The sequence below is a fragment of the Pelobates fuscus genome, chromosome 10 (genome assembly GCF_036172605.1).
Source record: "Pelobates fuscus isolate aPelFus1 chromosome 10, aPelFus1.pri, whole genome shotgun sequence".
In the NCBI taxonomy this organism is placed as follows: Eukaryota; Metazoa; Chordata; class Amphibia; order Anura; family Pelobatidae; genus Pelobates; species Pelobates fuscus.
The window spans coordinates 62,792,557-62,810,355 of NC_086326.1; the positions used below are offsets into that span (position 1 = coordinate 62,792,557).

At 37.3% G+C, this 17,799-nt stretch overlaps 1 protein-coding gene across 1 annotated transcript in view; it reads left to right on the forward strand.

The window, feature by feature from the left end:
- PCDH15 (protocadherin related 15) overlaps positions 1-17,799 on the forward strand; it is a 1,410,242-nt gene that overhangs the window by 1,382,722 nt on the left and 9,721 nt on the right. Inside the window, exons 32-35 of the mRNA XM_063435339.1 lie at positions 10,201-10,222; positions 11,535-11,573; positions 16,552-16,625; positions 16,709-16,861. Coding sequence (XP_063291409.1) covers positions 10,201-10,222; positions 11,535-11,573; positions 16,552-16,625; positions 16,709-16,861 — 288 coding nt within the window. The remainder of the gene's footprint in view (positions 1-10,200; positions 10,223-11,534; positions 11,574-16,551; positions 16,626-16,708; positions 16,862-17,799) is intronic.

A 17,799-nucleotide genomic window follows, 5' to 3' on the forward strand; every position in this document is an offset into this window, starting at 1 on the left:
GTTATTCACTAAACTGAGAATTTCTAGTTTAGGAATTCAAAGTGAATTAAAAATATTAGCCCACAACAGCTAAACTGTAAGCAGCGCTAACTTGGAATACTGTTCTGCTATTTTGTCTTTAATGTCATTTTAGGGTGAATTTTAAATTTAAATTCCCCAAAATTTCACACTTAAGTAAATAAGTATGTTAATTTCCTAAGGCTCGCAAAATGCTAATTTAAGTAAATAAACACACGTCTGTCATGTCCTAAATGACAAAAAAAAAAAAACTTTTAACAATGCCTAACGTATATAGAAAATATAATCTTAATATCTCATCATATATTTCTTGTAAGTCTATCTTAAGGACAGCACCGCTTATGTTTTGCCATGTATCTCATAGTTTTGCCAGGGATCAAATGTGTCTGCACATGCATTAATACATGGTCATCAATTAGTGATTCTTTGACACAAACAAATTATTGAATGCTACATGTTTCTTTTGCAATTACTATATCATGGAAAATGTAATTGTGTAGTGGCTAAAACAAGCCCATGCTCACAATAGTGATCTATCATTATTTTAATTAACTATACTTTAATTAACAAGAACACATATATGATGGAATACTGACATGAATAATAGTCCACAATATGGTTAAGGAAGCAAATATTATGCAGGCAGAAAAAATAAAATAAAAAAACAAGATAAATGTAGGTAGAACACAAAGCACATTGAAATCAAGGTGACACAGACAGACACTGACAATGAAGTCACTTACATGTTGACAAACTGACATTTGTATGCTCCTTAATGTAACACGATAGACATTAAACATTCTAATAAACAAGAATATAATCAAACATTTTTTATGAACAGATAAGTAATCTAAAAACAAACCATTTTATGATATTAAACTTTTAAAATATAATAAATATATGAAATGTGTTGGCACAATTCAACAGTAAGTGTATTTGTCTTTAACAATGCTTATGATTAATTGTTACTGTTTTATTATATAAGAACTGTCAAATAAATATTTGAATGACCTTACCAGTAGATTGTGGTCACCATTTCAATAGGATGAAGAAGCAAACAGATGGGGTTGTTGTATATGCTGCTAACCTGCAAACAACAACAAAACAACACACAATTATTAGTGTTCAATACTTGTTGTTCTTTAGTTCTATACTGATATCATAGAAGAAAGGTAAAAAAGATTAAAGTCAGAAATATGCTGAAATAAATATATACATCTGCTAATATGTAGTAGGCACAATATAGAATGTTACTCCCTCTAATGTGACACTATACTACTTTACACACAATGTACCTCTCTCACATATCAAGGAACTGAAAAACGTAGGCCAATTTAAAAATGTTTTGGATTTTATCCTATTTCCAGAATTAAAGAGGTTCATTTCAGTATGTTATTATTCCATATGTAGCCACCTAATTTCAGAAACATTACTCTTTGGCTGAAATGGTTAAAATCGCTCAACTAATTTTATTGAGCAAGACAAGTAGGTTGTGTAAAGAGCCATGTGGGAAGTGTGGCTTATAGTTGAGCAAGTTGTTTGGAAGATCTTCAGAAATGAAAAATAATCATGCAGTAAGTATGAGTGGAAGGTACTTTTATCTACCAGATTAAATATACCATAAAATATCCAATAGTGGTTTTTCAACATCGCAAAAAAAAAGATGTAAATAATTTTGAAGTGAATGCTGAGATATTCAAAACAGAGTGGTAACAAAGAATCACTGGAACCCAATGCAAAATTCAAAGAAGGGCCCCACATCACCTCTCCTTGCTAGCCCCTAAGCAATAGACTTGAGTAGCATATCTATGGATGTGTGATTGTGTGGGATTTAGCTGAGTGTGATATTTATGTGTGGAGTTGCCTGAGATTGTGTGTAAATGTTCAACCAGCTGAATGTGAGTGAGTGTGGATGTGTGGGGTTGTGTGTAATAACAGCAAGGAAATATGATTACAAAACAGGCACAGGCGCACACACACCAGGTAAGCACATACAGTGACAGACACAGGCACACACAGACACTGACACATACAGGCAAACACAGGATACACAAACACAGGCATTGACAGGTACACACAGATACAGGTAGTGACAAAGACACAGTTATCAACAGACACTAGAACAAAAACAGGCATACACAGATCAGACACAGACTTACACACAGACACACAGGCATACAGAGAGAGACACTATAAAAAAATATTTTTTAATTTTCCCTACCTGAAAGCAGGGCCAGAAGATGCAATTATCTCCCTCTATGTCACATACAGAGTGAGGGAGAGGAGACAAAATGCCGCCAGTCCCAGAACTTCTAGCCCCCAGACTTTGCTGCCATACTCTACATCTGCCCAGTCTCATTGATGACTCTTGACTGTGTGCGGAAGTAGCACATTTTGAGTTTCCATGTATTTGTGTGCTGTGTCCGCTCCAGGAGTCTGGGCAAGGGAGCGATTGGGTCATAAATTCAGTACTCCTGGCCCCCCTCTCTGCACGTGACTATCAGTAACTAATATATAATTATTTGATATATTGTCAAATCGGCGATATACTAAATAACAGTGACAGGGGGAACTTCACTAATATTAGCAAAGCCTGTTATTTGTGTCTATAGAGAAATGACTATACATATTTACACAAGGGCAGAAAGGAGAAATTATTATATTTATTACTGAAGAATGTTTAAAAATGAATTGAAATGCTGACCTTTGTTGGAATATATCTCAATATAGATAATTTCCAAAAAAGATAAGCATACACTCAATATTGCATGATATTTCTATCCAGGAGTAAATTAAATTCAGAATGACAACAAGGTCATTTTAGTTTCTCTACTGAGCTGCTATTTGACATGCATACCCAACACACAGGATATGTTAAATTATTGGCATGACAATGATCCTTAGTTCATTGCTTTTTTTGGCACATGTACAATCTGTAACAGCTGTAGTCAGTAAGCTCTCACAACTAGATTTTTGCGAAGGGCATCACTCAAGGTCTGCAGCCCTTCAGGAACAAAGAGAATTAACAGCAGCTGATTTTCAGGATTTTGAAAATATTTTTAAGTTTAAGAGATTTTGTACCTGAAACAATGTAATTCAAATTGTATGCAATTGTGTGTACATTACAACATCTATGTATTAATGTATCAATGTTCCATATTGACTAATTTTAATGAGGCACAAATATCCTTCATCACATCATTTGATTATGTTAAGACAGTGGATTGTCTACCAGTCCAGGATTTAGAGATTCTGGTTGTGTCTTAAGGTTTTTTAGAAAAACACCAAGGGGTGCCGTGAGGACTGGTTTAGGAACAACTGCATTTAGACATTAGGAACATTTTACAGCAAACAGATTGCCTGTATATTAAGACCAGGTTTCCAACCACCAAGAATTCTACTTCTCCAAAATATATGGTAACCTTTTTGGTGGTGTATCTCCTTTGGAGACTGTATGGCTTTAAAGCATCTCTATTTATCTCTTCCTATGGGAGTTCTGTGTAGAGTTATTTCAAGACATTTTGGCATTTGTAGCTTGATTTGTGCCTTGATGTCTTTATTAAGATTATTTAATTTATTTCATTGTACTAGCTACAGTCTTTACAGCTCCATGAGGTCTATGTCTTCTTCTGAATCTAATCACTTCTTGCCTCATAGTCATTAATCACCATGTCATTCTCTCTTTCCATTTATAAATATTTTGTGCTTTAATGGGTTACTCCAAACACCATGACCAGTTCAGTGTTTTCAAATGGCCATGGTGCAAGGAGCAAATAGCTATTGAATTTCAGTATGAAACACTGTGCATACAGACATATTTAGTGGTGCTGCCATAGATGTAAGTCCATCTTCGACAGCATCATTAACCAGCCCAGAATGATATCCAACCTGGCTAATGTTAAGTCTGTGCATAAAAAATGTGAGTCACCAGTAGGATATGTGTCCAATGATGGCATGGACTCCCCTCTGTGGTGTAATCCCTACATCAGAGCTGCCTCATTGACACCTCCTAAAATACTAGTGGTTTCAATATCCTACACATAATTATGTTTTTCATTTGATATTCTCATAATGAAAAATCTTTGGGAAAGGTTAGGGAAACTTTGGTTTGAACTCGACCTTTTCACTAATTACCATAGCTAGAGCACTTATCAACCCCTTAAGGATGGAACCAATTGTACATGTTCTGATCAAAACAAAGCCTAGAATTAGACTCGATGTCTGTTCAACCATAATTTACCTCTTTTGTATTAAATGCACCCACACTGATTATATATCATTTTGTTCAGAAGAAACAGAGCTTTAATTTCATATCAAATATTTATATATACAACATAATATACAACATGACTAACATCTGACAAAAGTGTGATAAATTAAGAAACGCTACTTTTTTAGTGCTGTATGAGATTTTAAATGTGAATGTCGTAATACTTTTAGCTCTCACTGTAATAAAATACACATCTGTGTTCAGCAAAGTTTCACAAGTACAACTCTACTCCCCATGAACAGGTTTTATGTGGTTTTGGAAAATTACAGGGTCAAATATAGCACAACCCCTTTTTTCAGTTTATACACATTGAAATTAGCCAGATTGGTTATGTTACCTTTGAGACCATATAGTAGTCTAGGAATGAAAATTACCCCCCATTATGGCATACTATTTGAAAAAGTATACAACCCAGGGTATTCAAATTGGGGTATATCCAGTCATTTTTAGTAGCCAATTAGTCACAAACACTGGCCAAAGTTAGTGTTCATATTTGTTGTTGGCATTTTTCATAAATAAACTTCCGTTTCACAGATGATATCATCAGCATGATGCATTTTACTGCTCTAAAACACTCATAGTTGTGTTCAATAATGTCTTATGAGTACAGAAGTATCCCCTCACTGATGATACCATCAGGATGATACATTTTACTTCATTCTAATCATATATTTATCCCCTTAATGACGAGTGACGGACGAGGTCCGTCACTCAGGGGATTGCCTTAACGACGAGTGACGGACCTTGTCTGTCACCCGTTAAAATTAACCCCAGATCGCCGCAATCGCGGCGTTAATGGTGCTCCGGTCTGCCTCTGTATTAGATGCAGACTGGGAACACCGGATCGGTCTGTCCCAGCACATGTGCCCGCTCTGACAGCATGTCAGAGCGAGCACATGTGCTGTGTATACTTACCTTCCGCCTCCCTGCACTTCCGGGTTCACAGTGAAGTGCAGGAAGACGGATCATCAGTGATCCTGCCCCCTGTCAAAAAAAAAATAAAGTTTCATTAAAATCCCACCCCCCTTTACCCATTTTAATAACAAATTAACCCCTTCCCTGCCAATTGATCACTGACTACAGTGATCAATTGGCAGGGATTACATTTTACTATGAACTGATTTTTTTTTTTAACCCCTGAGAGTTAATTCTTTTTTTTTAAACCCTCAGGGGTTAAATTTATTTTATTACTTAATTTAAATATTTTTAAATTATAAATTTAGCTAGCTGGGGAGGGTGGAAGTTAGTGGGGAATTGTGTGATTTAGTGTTAGGCTAACTAGGGGTTAACGTTAAAAAAGTTTTAAAATAAGCTTTAAAAAGTTAAAAAATTAAGAAAAAAAGTTAAAAAATTAAGAAAAAAAGTTTTAATAACGTTTAAGTAAAAAATAAAAAAATAAAAACCCTTTACCCAGTCCAAATAAAAATTAGCCCCTTCCCTGCCAGTCGATCACTGCCTACAGTGATCAAAATACAGATCACAGTATTATACTGTGATCTAAATTTTTTTAACCCCTGACGATTAACTTTTATTTATTTTTTAACCCTCAGTGGTTACATTTAGTTTTAAAAAGTTAAAAAAGTTTAAAAAGTTAAAAAATACATTTAAAATGCTCATTACCACTACACCTGGAACAAACTAGAGAAAAAATTATCCCACGCCAAGGTTCAAAATATGCCTTTTGAATTACCCCAGGGTGTATTCTTTAATAAATAGTATGTTTTTGTGGGAAGTTTCAATAACCAACCATCAAAACTACTCCAAATTGGAACATGGACACAGCATAAAACTTCAAAGTTAGAAAAAAAACTGAATGGCTGAGGTACATACGGGGGTATTGCCGTACTCAGACCACATAGCTGAACAACATATGAAGTATTATACAGTGGTAGCACACATAAGGTTTGCAAAATATACTGTGTAAACTCACTTTGTGTGTCAAAAAGGCAGAAAAAACGCTTATTACCACTACACCTGGTACAAGCTAGTGGAATAATGATCCCACGCTAAGGTTCAAAATATGCCTTTTGAAATACCCTGGGGTGTCTTCTTTAAGAAATGGTATGGCTTTATAGGGTATTTGGATTATATAGCCTGGTAAAATACTTTAAAATGGGACATGGGCACAGCGTAAAAAGTTAAAGTTTGAAAAAAATTGAATGGCTGTGTCCCAAATGTGCCCCTCCAATATCCACATATACCTGGCAAAGGTACATACGGGGATATTTTTGTACTCAGCAGACATAGCTGAGCAACATATGAAGTATTATACAGTGATAGTACACATAAGGTTTGCAAAATATACTGTGCAAACTCACTTTGTGTGTCAAAAAGGCAGAAAAAAACGCTTATTACCACTACACCTGGTACAAGCTAGTGGAAAAATGATCCCACGCTAAGGTTCAAAATATGCCTTTTGAAATAGTTTTGTGTGGCAATTTTGTTTTCTTTTATGGCTATTAAGCTTACAAGACAAACATACCAAATTCTAAAATCGCTCCACATTAAAAGTTTATTTTACTCCTTGTGCTTTGTGACCTGTAACTACCAAAAAAAAACTGAAAATCCCAGGCACATTATATATTCTGTAGATCAGAACAACTAAATTAATTTATTTTGAATTACTTTCCTTAACCTGCACTAAGTGTGCACACATTATTATTGCAAAAACTGTAAAAAAAAACTAAAAATGTTTCATTTTATTTGCATTTTTCTGTATTTTTTATAATAAATGAGCATTTATGTATATATATATATATGTTACATCAAATTAAAGCCCTTTCTGTCCTTTAAAAAACGGTATATAATATGCGTCGGTGCAATAAATTAGTAAAATGCAAATTGCAGTTGAACGCAAACCGCAAAAAAATGCAAGAAATGCCGTTGTCATTAAGTGAAAGACAAGCTTCTGAAGCTCTGTCCTTAAGGGGTTATACACTTACATTTGTATTTTTATTTTTATACAAATATATTTTATTTTATTTTTAATATCAAAATATTTCATGTATAAATTATATATATTATATTTCATGGATAAATAAAAATATATGAGAGTGATTAAATGGCCAGCAGGGGCTTGCCAGAGGGGGACTGCCTGAGCTCAGACAGTCCTCCTGAAATGGATTGTGGCAGAGGTGCACTCAAAGCAGTTACAGCGTTCCATGCTGCCACAAAAACATTAAAGGGAAACTCCAGTGCCAGGAAAACGATCCGTTTTCCTGGCACTGGAGGGTCCCTCTCCCTCCCACCCCCCAATCCCCGGTTACTGAAGGGGTGAAAACCCCTTCAGTGACTTACCTGAGGCAGCGGCGATGTCCCTCATCGCTGTCTCCACCTCCGCGACGCTCTTCCTCTTCATTGCGTCGGCCGGTAGGCGAGACTGATCTCGCCCACTGGCTGAGGGGACCTAATGCGCATGCGCGGCAATGCCGCACATGCGCATTACATCTCCCCATAGGAAAGCATTGAAAAATCATTTCAATGCTTTCCTATGGGGTTTTGAGCGACGCTGGAGGTCCTCACACAGCGTGAGGACGTCCAGCGACGCTCTAGCACAGGTTTCCTGTGCTAGAACCAGGAAGTGACCTCTAGTGGCTGTCTAGTAGACAGCCACTAGAGGTGGAGTTAACCCTGCAAGGTAATTATTGCAGTTTATAAAAAACTGCAATAATTACACTTGCAGGGTTAAGAGTAGTGGAAGTTGGCACCCAGACCACTCCAATGAGCAGAAGTGGTCTGGGTGCCTAGAGTGTCCCTTTAACCCCTTAAGGACACATGCCATGTGTGACATGTCATGATTCCTTTTATTCCAGAAGTTTGGTCCTTAAGGGGTTAAAGCCCATTGAATTGAGGATGTTATGGGGTTAAAGCAGCACTATCCTGGTCAAATCCAGTTTTTTATTTCAACCCCCCCCTCCCGACTCCACTACATCTAATTGTCCCCCTAGTGACACCCCTAAGCCCACCATATTACCTATTTGTTTTATCTTTATTTTGTGCCCGGACCTTGGTCCTGGGCACCGCCATCTTTGTGTGGGTAGATAAAGTCATCATAGCACTGTGAAATTCCTGCACATGCGCAGTTAAACACATGGGCATTCGCAACGGGAATTTGTCCATTCATTCGTCAGAAAGACTAAGGAATGAATAGAAATTTCCGACTAACAAATAAATACTGAATATCGGTGTTCATCTGTTCAGTTTATTACAAGGAGGGAGCTACCAGTGTGCAACTCCCTCCTTGTAAAATGTAAAGATTGAAGCGGCAGGGAACAGTGCTCCCCACCACTTTCTAAGCCGCTTTAAGCTACAGTGCTATTTGCATTTTGACTGTTCTGCTTATTAGAGCAGACCTTTAGGGTGAAGACATTTTCAGTCAATCCTTCCTAAATGTCCGAGAGGAGGACGAGAACTCATCAGGTAACACTCATGTATATAATCACAAACATACAAAATGAATCCCTGCACTCAATACATACAATAAAAAAAAGTCACTTGTGCACTGTCCCAGAACATTATAAACATTTAAAAAAAATGGAGGGGTTTAGTATCACTTCAATAGCCATTAAAGTGTAAGCTCAACTGCTACGTCAAGGCAAAGCTTTTGAGGTTGGCACTCAAGAGGTTAAGCAAGCTGACTTCACCATCAGGTTGTAATGTCATTATTCTAAATATTATGTGGAGAAGATAACCACCTCTTTTAACACGTGTTTTGTTTTCCATCTCGCTTAAAAAGCAAAACCGTAGAATCTTAACAGGATGATTGATTCACTCTCATGCCCTGAAAAACTCTCTCTCCCCCTTGCTTCCTATGCCCATGCCTGCCCAATTTAGTGTTGAACTACTTTTTATTTGCAGTACTCTCTGCTTTGGGGTGTCCTTCATATATTCAGGAAATAAAACCGTTTATGTTTCATGGGAGCTGATTTTGTAATGGTCAAAGTTGTCTTTCATACATGCTTCACACTGAGCTTTAACCTGAATCATTTATGGTTTCATAACTTTCAATTGCATGATTATTGTTACTGTATACTGTGTATTGTTAACACCAGTGTGGGTTTGACCATTCAGAGATAGATGGAGTTCCCAGGTTGTAGGTCTTATGGTGAAAAATGCAGACCAAGCTGGAGACTGTAAGCAGCTACCTTAAAGGTCCAATTTTAAACTTGTACAATACGAACATAAGTTCTAAAAAATAAACTGCACAAAATGGTGAAGTTTAAGTATTTATTTTAAATATGAATTAAAGACATAAACTACATGACTATATTATTGTATAGTTCATATTCTCCCTTGTACTTGTTGATAGAAATTTAAATGTAGGTCTCAAAATATTTGGGTTTTATTCACAAATTATTAAAAAGTAGTGATTAAATTTGTCTTGCAAAATTCAAACAAAAACATGCCAACCTAGCAGAGATATTTTTTCAATAATCAGCTGATCTTACCTAAATTGCTTTTCAATTCACTACAATGCAACTCCCTGTTCAGTGAATAAACAAATGCATAACATTTTACTTTATTTTAGTATGTAAAGTATATGAAACATTTATTGCTGCCACAACCAAAAATTACAGTAAAAAAACATTTTATAATAGTCTTAGAGTCAGGAAGCCAATATATCTGTTTATATTGGAACAGACCTTACTATGGGCTTCTTCTACAGCCCAATAGTTATATATTCATAATTACATTATATCCCATCACTCACTACATTATAGTGCTTGACCACAAGGTGACCCAGTATGAGATCAGAGTACAAACCTCGGCTGAAGTCCAAGCCCTTCTGTTTATGATTGTGTAGCCCTTTTTCTAAACTCTATGTTTTCTATTTAAAACAGTTGTTGTGCAGCTTTAACTCATGAGGCATTTTATCTTATTATTAATACTTATTTTTTTAATCTCAATTGCAGGAGAGGATATGCACATCAGGAGGTACGATTCCTGTTTCTATTCCTATTAAATTGATTTTAGTTAATGGTAGCATTTTAGTCATTATGGCTCTGAACATCGAGGGCCCATTTCCTGGGCTGCTTGATGGTTTTAAATCCGCTCATTGGTAAGTACCATGGTTACGATAAACTACTGCACACTATATTTCTCTAAATAAAAGCTGTCAAGGTCTTAGCATTTCACAAAATATTTATCTGAAAACACATCAACACCATTATTTGTTTTTAACATGAACAGATTTACAAAGACTAAGCTGTAATTGGAATACCCTGAAAATATTGTTGCAGATATATCTATATCTCTATACATATATCCACCATAATATTTATGCCTCTTTGGTAGATATATCTTCAAATTACTAAGTACATCCATAGTGCAATGTGTAGAATATTCATAATAGTTAATGCATTGCAGTAATTTTTATATTGATAGATTATTCTCAAATTTTACCAGCTAAAATGTAAATTCTTATTTGAATGTGTCATTCTCTTTACTATCTTATGTAGCAGTGATAGAGTAAGAGGGTCATCCTACTTAGGCAGGACACCGACTGTTCTAGTAAACCCCTCCCCGTGATATTAAAAAGATCACAAAGGAAATACTACATAAAAAAAAAAATATTAGAGAGAAGAAAAACAAAACTGTGCACTGTGCTACTGAAGGATAGTCAAAAAAAATCCCTTCTCTGATAAGAATTCATGTTTTCCTTGAGATTCCTGATAGCACTGATAATGAGACATACAAACGTAAAAGCAAAGGGAAAAAAATATAAAAAGAACAACCAATGAGATATCTGAAATAAAAATTTTGAAGCAGACATAACATGAAATACATAATGTCTAAAAAAAATCTTAGGTTTATCCAGACTCCAGTCCATAACTCTCCAAGTGACACCACAGATCTCACCAGGAGAGTTATCTGCTTCCAGCCCAAAATATGGAGGCAGCATGTGCTGAGTGGGCTTTTAGCAAAATTGGAAGTTCTAAGCATGCAGAAGAGTGAGCCCACTCTTCTGCCAGTGGAGAGATTAAATGTAGAAGTCAGTATCCTTCTGAGATAAGAGGTGCCTCTCTTTCAGTGCTACTATGGATGTCAAGTAAAAATAAATTTCTATCTATACATGTGTTGGCACAATGGGTCGCTGGGTTGTCGATTCATGCAATTTTAGAATGTACTAGATCCTTAGCAAGTTGATTCTTCCAATTAATAGTTGTACATCAGCTTCTAATTTATATTTTTCTTCCTTTCCTTTATCTACCTGCTTTTCTTTTAATACTATATCTCCTGGAAACAGCAACAACAATTGCTGCGACCCTCTCTTCTCAAACCTGAGGTATTCATCACTTTATTTTTTTTCTCTGTTCTGCTCTGTAAAGATTAACAGATACTGTAAATGGGTCTGAAGGCACGGATGGCAAAGTAATAATAAATATATATATATATATATATATATATATATATATACATATGTGTGTGTGTAAAAAATAAAAAGGTTTAACTCTCTACTTTAAGGTGAAAACATTATTTTCTATTATTAGATTTCACATTTACCTTGAAGTGTGATGTTAATAAGACATCTGTGACCTCTCATTCTTGGCAGCATCCCATGTAGGTTAATACTAAATGAGATGTCTTGATTCCTCACAATTAGGCTGTAAAATGGAATATTCATGGTAATGCAAGCACATTATTAAAATAAAGCAAACAGTGTTAGGATTAAACCCGAATATTGTACATATTAATTACCTACAAATTAGAATTATTTTAGTGCATGCCCCTTTGTCTTGTTACTCAGATTTTATTACTTTAAATATACCTTCCAATCTTTATTTGTCTGAAGTAAAACCAGATAAAAGAGGGAGGTACACGGTAGGTGTATGGCCTAACATAGGGACAACATTTTCTCATGGTACAGTACACCCTAGCAATCAGTACTTATTAGAGGAATAACATGATAGAATGTTAAGCAAATTGCCACTAGTATAATACCCAGAATTAGACTATGTTCATTATGGTTGTCATTGAACATAAAGAAAATTAAAGACTATTGAATGATATATTATCTTAGATGAACAACCTTATAATGCCAAAATATCACGTGGATAAAATACAGTTTCATATTTACAGCCTAAAATGCATTGTCAGTGCTTTTTAACTACAGAAAAGCATTTTCATTTGTCTGTATGCCAATAGTGCTCTATATTAAGTGCTATGACCCACATATATAATTTGCTCTTTGCTACAAATTAGAGAGTTTATTATGTTCCTGCACGTATTCCAATGAAACCTGGACAGGGTATACTTAATAATATAAAATGCTAATTGGGGAGGGACGGGGGAGACAGGGACAGAAGCACACATTTCACAAGACTACTTTACATTACCTATCTTAAACAAATATCAAACAACATGCAGATTCAGTTACGCCATATGGCCATAATGTGTTAAGCCCACCACTACATCACAGTACTCCAATATCGGTGGGTCCAACAATCATTTTAACATGGGAGAAAAACATGCTAACTGCAATACTTTTTGCTTAAACTGCTTCCAGAGACTTTCCTCAATTTATTCTTTTCTGTGGTCACCTCCAAAGGGGCACCAACAGTGGATGGGTGGGATGCTCAGCCCATTCAGAACATCTCAACAAAACATGTAACTTTTCTGGATCCTAGTTTGATTTCTTTCCTCTTTAGCAAGCTAAAATATATTGTGTTTGTTAACAATATACACATTTTTTTATACAATGTGAGTGCAAGAGTGTAAGCAGCAAAATACATGTATTAAGGTATCCATAGTGCAATAAGAGAATACTATAGGTTAGATAAAATAAATAAGGGTTATTTCGAACTAGGAACAACTACAAGGTATACAAAAAGACCCACTATGATTTATTTTTTTATTTATTTTTGTATATGGGGTAACGGGAGATAGCAAGTTGTCATGAAGGAGAAAAGTAAATGGTTAAGGAAACACACATAATTAGAAAGGTCGGAGGTAGATGGAGGAGGTATGAGGAATAATATTATCTCTTAACATTCTATTTTGATGTATAATTTAACACCCAAAATACCATGAATATCAGAAGCCTCAGTTCCACCTGAATTCAAATAGAACATCTACTCCACCACCAGAGATAATGTGTTTTCGAAATGAATAGTCTACTGCTGAGGAGATGGATACTCATAATCCCTCTTCTTTACTGAAAAAATATATTTAGCCACCTTCAGGAGATGATTAACACAAGTGTATATATCTCATTTTATTCTTGGTTACTTGATGATGCTATTTTGCCATTGGGGAAGCGGCAAACTAGCCTTCCTTAATATATATCAAAAGCTTTAGAGCTTAGCAGCCAAGTTGAGCGGTCGCACATCAGACTAGCTCCATGCTAAATTGCCTAAATTCTTCCCAAAGTACCGCAAATAGTCCTAATACTGCCTGCTTCCAAGCCCCCGAGACAGGGGTCTACCACTGTGGCAATCCACAACAGAGTCCTCGCCTGAAATCGGCGGCTACATTCCAGGGATAGACCTGAGACCTGAGGCCTACATACGGTCTACTCAGATGGCGGCCGCCGATCCCTCCAACTACTACAGTCAACTCAACTGGAGGTCTCCCCAGAAAACTTTCTCCGCCCTCCCGCTGGTGAGGGATATCCCAGCAACCACAGCCTGCAGCTCAGAAATAAGACATCAGAATTGGCCTACCTGTACTGCCGGACCAGCAATGCCAAACATGATGGATGACACGTGCAACCCCACACCTGGATCCCCACTGCCTCCTCTCTTGGAAAGTCTGGACCACCTGTTTGCCAACTTTTGGGCCAGGCTCACTAATCATAGGGGCACTCCAGAACAGATCCCGCAGGCAACAACTCCACAGGCCACCAAGCAGCAGCCAGAAGCTCCTGGATGGGGCCAAGGAGTGGCCCGGATAGTGGGGAAGAGGAGGAAAGCAACTCAACGACATCTCCAACATCTCAGACTAGCGGTGAGTCGCCCATTAGCTAAACAGTGACATACCCCGGGACTACCCCCTTAACACTCTTCTCTCCTCCATGAGGTCACTGCCCAACCTGAGCAATGGCATATTGCCGGAGGACCCCTGGCCCGCCAGCACGACCCAGCCCTAAAATGCTCCTGTGACGAGAGCAATCTCGCCACATTGCATTGGAGAAGCCTGGCTGCCCGCCTGCTGCCTTTGGACTATGGCCCTGGGAGATTGGGCCCTTTAAAAACAGTATTCGGCCATACCAGAGTGTATGTCACTCATTCTGGCCCTTTAAATACAGTGGGGTCATGTGGTACTTGCCCTGTGTGAGCTGTGGTAACCCAGATAGCTATGCCATGGAGCCTATTCGTGTGATTAAAGACTTTGGCTCCATGGCGATTAAACTGTATTTTCCCTACCTATGATAATTGTATTTTCCTGTGTGTACAGATAATTAGTTTACAGGTAGAGGGGAGGGCTATGTGTGGGATGTAACTATTGTGTGATTGGTTAATGTACGTTACTGTGTGTGTCCCTCCCCTTCATGGGAGCACCTAATAAAAAGGGCTGCAAGCTAGCAGCCAGGGAGTTCCTGTTTTACCCTCAACTTGAGTCCTGTCTCTTATTGGGGGAATCTGCTACAAGGGATTGCTATGCTAGGCATATTCCCTTGCTATAATCACTGAGCTCTTGTAAGAGCTTGTTCCTGCTTCATTCTGAAGGGAGATAGCTGCAGCCTGCGGTGCTTATGGTGTCTGGTGGAGTGCTTGGAGTCCTCTGGAAGTGCTAGGAGCATCTTTCAACGGAGGTACCCAGTCGGGGTGCCAGTGGATCCGTTACAGCTCCCTTCCTGGGCCACGGGCCAATATGGGATAAAAGCTGGAACTCCTAAGGAACCTGGTGATCGCAGGTGGCTCATGGCGGTACAAGCTGCAGAGCTGCTGAATGGGAAGGTACCAACCCTGCCCACCACGAGGACCAGCATACCTTCGCAAGGCCCTTAGGCATCACGGCGTTTACCGCTGATCAGGGGCTGTGATCTACCCCCAGCCGGCATCGGCTGAGCCGCACTCAATGACTGGGACTTACCACTCACCATTTCTCTCCTCACAGCTTCCGCTGACACAACTGTCTAACCCCATGAGTTTTCTTTATCATAATGCATTAATCGCTGGCTTCCCCCACTGCCCCACATACCTCCTAGGGGACACAGATACCCAGTTAGGCATCCCTACACCCTCCCCTGCTGTACTATCTTGCAGTGGCTACCTCTTACACCAGCTACTCGTATAAGAATGTCTCATCTCAAATAGCACTTGTTATGCCTTTGTAGCTAGCTGTACTTAACAGGGATACAGTTTAACATATTTCTCTATACACTACTTAGTCTAGTCTGACTCCTGGCTATACAGCCCACTAATCTTAGTAAACCCACAGCCTGTATACTGTATATTAGCTAGATAGACACGATTAGCCAGGTTTCTACCCTGTCATATCCTAAGCCAAGCCAATGCTTCCTTTCTGTTTTTTGTTATTATGACTCTTAAGAAATAATCCTGTTACTTAGATACTTACAAAAAAGTGCAATGTCTTATTAATATGTGATATTAATGTCTTATTAATATGTGAATATATACCTGGTTGCACCAGCTGTTGTGGCAGTGCACAACCTCATGTTACTACTTATGTGCACAAATAAAACAAAGAATTTAAAAAAACTAAAAAACCTTTAGCTAATTTGTCTAAGAGCCGCTTAACCCCTTAAGGACCAAACTTCTGGAATAAAAAGGAATCATGACATGTCACACATGTCATGTGTCCTTAAGGGGTTAAAAGATGGTAATCTCAGCCGATGTAAATAAAAAGGAGAGAGAGGTGGGGGGGTTGGAGAAAGAGAGCCAAAAATACAGCGAATTAATTAAAAAAAGAAAACCAAAGATTAAAAATAGCGATGGAAATAGAAGAGAGGAGAATGGAAATAAGATGATAACGTGGGAACAAACCACAAATGAATAAGAAATGAGAGGGAAGAAAAGGGTAAATGGAACTACAGATTGCTTTCATAACTGGAGTTTGTGAACAATGGTCAAATGGATCATTTCATTTTAATGATGTTACTCTTCTGAGTTTATGAGCATTGAACGATTTCCAAGAGCATTTTTTTTTTAAATTTTATTTTGCGGTGAGACAATGGGCAGTACCTGCTTAGTTATCACACATTAACAAATTCATGCAGAATAATGATAATCATGTTCATGTGAAAAAAAGTATCAATATATAATTTCAATTTGTTAAATACATATTTTTTCTCACCACAGGAACTGTCAATGGAGTCTGGGATTGATCCTGGTCAAGAATATTATGGACAAGACTATTACAGCTATGAACATGGGTATGTTATCTTAAACATATTTATAAATTAAATAATCTAAGCTTACTTTTATGGGCATTTCATGGAAATCTATTTTCTTTTAGATATGAATTGCCACAATACGGAAGTCGGCGGCGATTATTGTCACCTTCTGGAATGTATGAAGACTATGGAGAAGTAGTTGTGGAGAATGATGGCAGTTATTATTACAGTCCACATGGACCTACGGCAGAAGGAGATGTAAGTTTAAAGCATGTGTTGGACTCTCATAATCAACACAAGATTAGGCTGCATGCAAAAAAAATAAATACTTCATAAAAATGTATTACACCAATAAGTATAATAGCAGAGACTTTTACATTTTACAGTATCTGATATTTTGGGTGTTGTCAGGTACCCCCAAACTATTTAATAAACACATCAAATTAGAATTATATACCCAATGTAATTTCAGAAAAAAATACTTTCACAAAGTATGTCATTATTCAGTAAGATGTGCGTTTGAGCCCAAATCTATACTAATAGAAGGAGTGCACTGTGCAGAGCATAAAAATGTATATACACTTACCCTAATTTAGGGTAAGTGTATATAAATGTTTATGCTCTGCACAGCGCCCCAGTGCTTCAATTAGTATAGATTTGGGCTCAAACTCACATCTTACTGATTTATTTTGTTCACTATGGTATATAGTGGGAGTAAGAGGAACCCACTAGAGTATGTAGCTGCTTTTTTTCAAAAAACACATTTTGCAAGCGCATTATACACAATAACCACCTGTTTTAGTATGTAATTATTCCTCTGGCATGTCACAGGAGGTTTAATGGTTAATAGACTGCTGGCTAACAGGAAATAGTTTCCAGACACATAAGGTGTTCAAACCATAGGCAGTTTTATTGGGTCAAAAAAGTGACAGAGCAGCAATGTTTCAACCCACCTTACTTATCCAACTACTTTATAATAGATTGCTGGGTGGTTTGAATAGTGTGGTGTGTGTTGTTCCATTACTGGAGAAAACCATTGACATTGTATTTACATACATACAATTTGTGTAATAGTGAAACACAGAAGCGAAAATGTTCATACGACACAGAGTTTGATCTGCGTGTCTCTCTTCTATACAGGAAGAAGGAGTCATATTTCTAAATTGTTACAGTGTCACCCATGAAAGGCTCACAAGCCATGCAATATATTTTG